This window comes from Malurus melanocephalus, unplaced genomic scaffold, assembly GCF_030028575.1.
Source record: "Malurus melanocephalus ecotype Western Australia unplaced genomic scaffold, MMel_1.1 scaffold_587, whole genome shotgun sequence".
Lineage (NCBI taxonomy): Eukaryota > Metazoa > Chordata > Aves > Passeriformes > Maluridae > Malurus > Malurus melanocephalus.
The window spans coordinates 134513-140514 of record NW_026623819.1 but is presented as its reverse complement, the minus strand read 5'-3'; the positions used below and the strand labels follow the sequence as shown (position 1 = coordinate 140514).

General features: G+C 54.0%; 1 protein-coding gene across 1 annotated transcript in view; it reads right to left on the bottom strand.

Moving 5' to 3' along the window:
- SKI (SKI proto-oncogene) overlaps positions 1-5015 on the bottom strand; it is a 98905-nt gene extending 93890 nt beyond the window's left edge. The window contains exons 1-2 of the mRNA XM_057382771.1: positions 3988-5015; positions 2955-3876 (exon numbers count right to left, since the gene is read on the bottom strand). Of these exons, the coding sequence (XP_057238754.1) occupies positions 2955-3866 (912 nt within the window). The 5' untranslated portion in view covers positions 3867-3876; positions 3988-5015. The remainder of the gene's footprint in view (positions 1-2954; positions 3877-3987) is intronic.
- Between the last annotated feature and the right edge of the window lie 987 nt (positions 5016-6002).

Genomic DNA, 6002 nt, shown 5'->3' with positions numbered 1-6002 from the left:
AAAGGCAATTCTGCCACTACGCTGAATCTGCACCAGGGGCTTGTGCCAACCCAGCTCCTCCATTTAAGTCAGACCCTTAAAAGGCAGAGCTGTGCTGGCAGAAATCTCCAGACCTCATCACAGAAACCTCATGGAGACACATGAAAAGGTCAAAACACTCACTGCTGCTTAAGCAGCCATAAAATYGGTCATATGCATCCCATGCTACCAACATACTACCAGAGCCCCAGGGAAAACACACCACACAATGCAATGTGCGTACACACACGGAGAAATAAATAAATTGAGAAACTTAAAAAAAAATAAGACCACTCCTGAAAGCAGAAAAACCCAACATCTGACACAGCAGCTTATGGCACACCACGCACAGACACGAACACCTCTGTATGAAACAGAACAAAGCAAAGCTGAGATCTACATCAAAAAGGAAGCCCACCACAAAGACACATGTGCTTCACCCTTTCATCCCCGGAGACAGCCAGAGCCCCACAGACACACAAAACCCACACAGGGATCAATGCACACCAAATGGGACCATCCTGGCATTTCCTCACTAGGCATCTAAACTTTACTCCAATGTTACTTGCCCCTGGCCACAGCCTACCAATCTTAGAGCCTGATTAAATCTCTCCGTAATTATCCGCACACACTGCTACAACACAAATGACCTTAGCATATGATATCCGTTGGCTAAGCCCAATGGAAAAAGTCTTCAGGAAAAGGAAGGATAAGCGTACAGAACTCTGCCAGCACTGTCAGGGTCTCCTCAGGACTGCACTGCTTTAATAGGAGAGTACTGAAGGCAGCTCAAAAGCCTTGAAATTTAATAAAACAATTTGTTTTCAGTGCCCTTCTGAGCATGAACAACTCCATTCTTTCCCACCTCACTCCTTTTCACCTTGCAAATGAATTTATGCACCAGACTTAGCATTTCACGATGATGGATTTCTGGCAAAATTTTCCAAAAAATAGAYGGCCACCATTTCCTCACAGAATTTTTGACGTTCACTATCTTATATCTTCAATCCACTCCGCGAGAAGTGCAGCACTCCATGCAGATTTTGGAGAGTGAAGGAAGAGTGTTTCCACATGTTCTGAACTAGGACCTATGAAAGGGGTCCCCAAAAAAACTGAGGAAAAGGCAGGGTTTAGTAACCTTTTCTTGTTCTCCTCCTGCAACCTTGCCTGGGGTGTTGGAAAAATGATGCAAGTGATTGAAAAAGCCTTGTAAGAAAAGGAAAACACTCTTCTATAACATTCATTTTAATAAAACTCTGGAAATGACCAAACCAGGGGCAGAAGACCTTTCAACAGCATGAAGCAGGAGATTTTATAAATTTTGCTTCCCAAATGAAGCACGAAAAATGTCTCCAGTTTGAGAGCCATATTCTCATCTCACATCCATGGAGATCATGCCACCATTCCATCTCAGCACATGAGTGACAGAGAATAGACAAGCCATTAAAAACACATCCACCTCCAACCACGGGGATAATGTGCCTCATTACAGCCCAGCTTTGTCACAGCGTCCTGACACTCCGGGGAGGAAAAGGAGGGGTGAGGACAAGGACTGAGCCCAGGGCCAGGACAGAAACTGGAACTGGAAGAGTGAGACTCTCTGCTCCTTAATCCAGAAGTGTGGAGCGCAGGCAGATGGGTTCACTAGGCCTCCTAGGCTGATTGTGGAATTACTGTACGGCTTATTATTAAAAAATCTGGGTTTTGTTTGGGTATTTTTGTTGCCCTTTTTTAAAAAAAATAAAAGCTCTACCTCAGTCAGAGTGTGTGTCTGCTGCTTGATGAGTTAATTCAGCATTTTACTGAATATTCCCATTAAGTTTTAAATATCGCTCCCCTTTCCCAGGCTAATCACCCTTTCATTCCAGACACAAAAACCCCAAAGTTTGGAAATCTCTGCCAACGAGGCAGAACCCAACTAACAAATCGGCGGAGGAAGCTCATAAGGCAGGAGTTTGCCTTCCCCTCGCACCGGGGGGAAGGAGCAGGAAGCAGAATTGCTCATCCCCAGCCAGTTGCACCATCGCCAGGAGCCAGCCAGACATCCCGGTGTCTGCGAGTCCTCAAGGCCTTGTGGCACTGCTGCCCATGGAGCAGGACCGCTGCCAGATGCCAAGGCAGCCTCCCACCCACACACCAGGGATTCTGGGATCTAAAGGCAACTCAGACTGAAAGAAAAACAAGCGACACCTAAAAAAAAAAAAAAAATGTGCTTTAGCTGTCTGGCTCAGCAGAGCACGGCTCATGGAATACCTTAAGGAGCTGCTGCAACTGGCCCTAGACATGGATGTGTACATAATTCAATACACAAAAGTCTGTCTGCTGGGGAAATTCAGGCTCCACAGGGATACTCTAAAAGCAGCGACTTCTGCCTTCACGTTTTACACACTTCGACTGAAAACCAGTAACCTGCACTACCCGTCACAATTTTTTTCTTAACAGGCACGTTTTATTTCCATACAAGCATTTAGAGCATTTAGCCCCCCACCTCCATCCCTGGCGACACTCAATCGATCAGAAAAGTGCATGGACTCGTGTCTGGAGCCAGCAGCACCCGGCTCCTTTTTCCTGGCTTCTTCCTCCTCTTGACCCCTGAGTGAAGGAGCCCTAAAGACCTGAAATCACGCACTTGCAGATAAAGTCTGGGGCAGTGTGACGGGCTACAGAGATCAGGGTCCACGTCTAGTAAAACACACAAACACACGGATGTAATTTAAACAAACTCCAACCACCKCGGCGAGAACACGAGCAGAGAAATAAAGGTGCCATCTCAAGCACTGCTCCTCCACAGTGACACACACACTCGGGGAGAATGGAGAACACGATTAAAATCGCTAAATGACTCCACGGAAAAGCAGCTGGCAACGGTTTTGGGTATATCGACGAATGTTACCGAAATTCCCCCCGCCCCCTTTAGAATCACAGGCACCACTTACCCGGGGGGCTTTCCTCTTGTATTTGTTGTTATAGTCAAATTTTTCTTTCATTTCATCTAAGAGCTGGCCCAGTCTAGCTTTCTCCTCTTTCCCAGTATAATCCTGGCTGAGGAGGATATAGGATCTCCAGTTTGCAGAGTCAAAGCCCCAGTGGCAAGTCCTGTTTTCCAGCGATTTGTGAGAGTGGACCACAAATTTGTGAGGTGGGTACATGAGCCTGCAGTCCAAGCACTGGATGCAGGCTGCGCTGGGGTTACTGTAAAGCTCTGGCACCAGGAGTCCCTTACACTTCCCAAAGCACTCATGATACACCTTGAAGCTCTTCTCCGTGAGCTCCAGCTCAATCGTGCTAGAGAATTCCTTCTTGCAGTGGGGAGGATAGGTGCCACCATAAAGCAAGGCGTTACAAAGCCTCTCAGCATCAGTTTTCGTGATGAGCCCGCAGGAAGGAGCGGAGAAGGGCAGGATGCCCATGACTTTGAGGATTTCCAGCTGGTCAGCAGTGCATCTGGAGCAGTAAATATGCAGCTCATCACACACCGAATTAATCTGCTGCAGGGAGAAGTCCCTGAGCACCGAGTTCAGGATCTGGGGCAAGCAAAGCCGCTTCTCTCCGCCCACCACGAAGCAGGAGATGGTTTCCCCTTCCAGGATGGTCTCGCACCTCTCCGTGGATCTGTCCGAGGGCATGAAGAAGGGACCAGGCATGACCGGAGGAGGTTGGATCGGGGGYAAATGCAGTACAGGTTCCGCTGGGTCTTTGCCATTGTCTTTCTTGTACATCTCCTGTGCCCATCGTGCTGAGAAAGCAGCAGGGCCACCCAGGGAGCTCATAGAGCTCAGATGAAACTGTTCCAAGGTCTTCTGCAGTCCTGGATGAGGCTGGAAGCTGCTTCTACTTACAGTCTCCATTTTTTAGTTTCTATTCCCAAAACAAACAGCAAAAATCCCCAGTTATCTTCCACCCTGGTGCAAATCCACTTAAGGGATTTTTTTTTAAAGGAAAAAATACGAACAAAATAAAACAACCCACCCTTGTGTTTTTCCTCCTTCTCACTCAGCAATCCACTAACGGAGAGGAAATAAATCCTTTTGTATGCGTGTCTCTCTGTCTTCTTTCTTTCCTCTTGGTTCGCGTTACAATTTCAAACCCTCCAAGTCTCCAAGCTGCCCCGATGGAGCACAGAATCACGGCAAAAAGAGGTCTTCATCCGAGCACTCACCCCCTCAGCCAACCCCCAGGCAAACCAATCCCTCCTCCCACACCTCCAACACACACACACTCACACACACACATACACACACACACACACACACACACACACACACTCACACACACCACCCACAGAAACACAAAAAGTCTGTGCCACGCTCCGAGCACCCGGGGCTCAAATATGTTCTGGCGGCTGCTGCTTCTCTGCAGTGATCCCCCTTCTGTCCATATCCACCGAGGGAAGGCGCGGGGGAGGAAAGTAAAAAGCAGGAGGAGGCAGAACGCTCGGTCTGTGGAAGGAACAACGCAGGAGAAAAGGCCCAAATCGCCGGCAGTGCCAAAGCGGCGCGGGGGCTCCGCACGGSCGAAGAGCGGCTCCGCTGCCCCTCGTGGTCCCTGGGCTCGGCCTGGGAGGGCTCCTCGGCTCTCGGTTCGCCTTCGTTCCCTTATTTCTGTCGGTGCTCTCGTTGTGCCGTGGGGAGCCGCGGTGAGAGCGCGCACATCCTCCCAGCTCCTCTTTCCAGCAGTGACTGAGAGTGCCTGAGAGCTGAGCTAATGCAGGCGGGCTCAGCCTCCCGCCCTCCGCCTCCCCCCCTCTGTTTGTTGGTGTCTGCCTCAGTCATTGAATCCCGGCCAAGAATGTGACCAACTCCCCGGGCCGGGCTCTTCCAGGAACAGCGCCCGCCTCCCCCTTCGCGCTGCGCCCAGACCAGCCGGGATGTGCCGGGATGAGCCGAGCCGAGCCGAGCCAAACCGAGCCCGGCAAAGCCGAGCCCAACCGAGCTGATCCGAGCCCGGCAGAGCGAGCTGGGATATGCTGAGTCCAGCCGAACCGAGGCGAGCCGWGCCGAACCGAACCGAACCGAGCCGAACAAAGCCGTGCCGTGCTGAGCGGTGCCGAGTCAAACCGAGCCGTGCCGAGCCGAACCGTGCCGAGCTCAGCCGAACCGAGCCGAGCCGAGCCGAGCCAAGCTGAGGCGCTGCACGGGCGGGCGCACGGCGCGGCCCCGGCGGCAGCGCCGGCGAGGGAGGGAGGGAGCGGGGGGAGGATAAACTGCTGGGTTCACGGACCGCCGCGCCGCCAAGGAGGGGCGGTAGGGCGAGGGCTTTTTCCCTCTCGCCGCTGGGTTTCTGGCGGCGGCGAAATGGAACCGGCGCGGGGAGCGGCGCTGGCCGCGCTCACACGGGCACGGAGCGAGTGTGAACACTCACAGCGCCCTGCCCGGCGTCAACTGCGGGCACACGCCCCGCGCTGACAGCAATCGCAGGCGGGAGAGCGCGACCGATGGGCGACAACCGCGCGGGACGGGAGCGCATCCTCGGGYCGCTGCGGGAAACCGGAGCCCCGGACCCGCCGAGCGCTCCGGGCACAGGCGAGCGRCACACACGTGTGCTTCCCTGTCGCGACATACATGTGCTTCCCCGCTGCCGACACACGTGTTCCCCGTTCCCGACACACATGTGTTCCCCGCTCCCGGCACACGTCACACGCTCCGTCCACCCACGGGCGACGCTCAACGCGTGGAAGGAGCGAGAGGCGCAACTGCGGCGCGGGTGGGCAGGGGCTRGGGGCTGCCGAGCCCTCGCCGGAGCAGCGAGGCCACGCGTGCGGCACACGGGCGGGCCGGTTCCTTGGCTCCCACCCGCGGGGCTGGGGCTGTCCGGAGTGTCCGGGACTGTCCGGAGTGACCGGGGTGTCCGGAGTGACCGGGGCTGTCCGGAGTGTCCGGAGTGTCCGGGGCTGTCCGGGGGCACCGAGCGCCCCCGCGCGCCGCACGCCGGGGACGGGCGCCCTCTACCGACCGACGGGAGATCACCACTGACCGCTGCCCGGG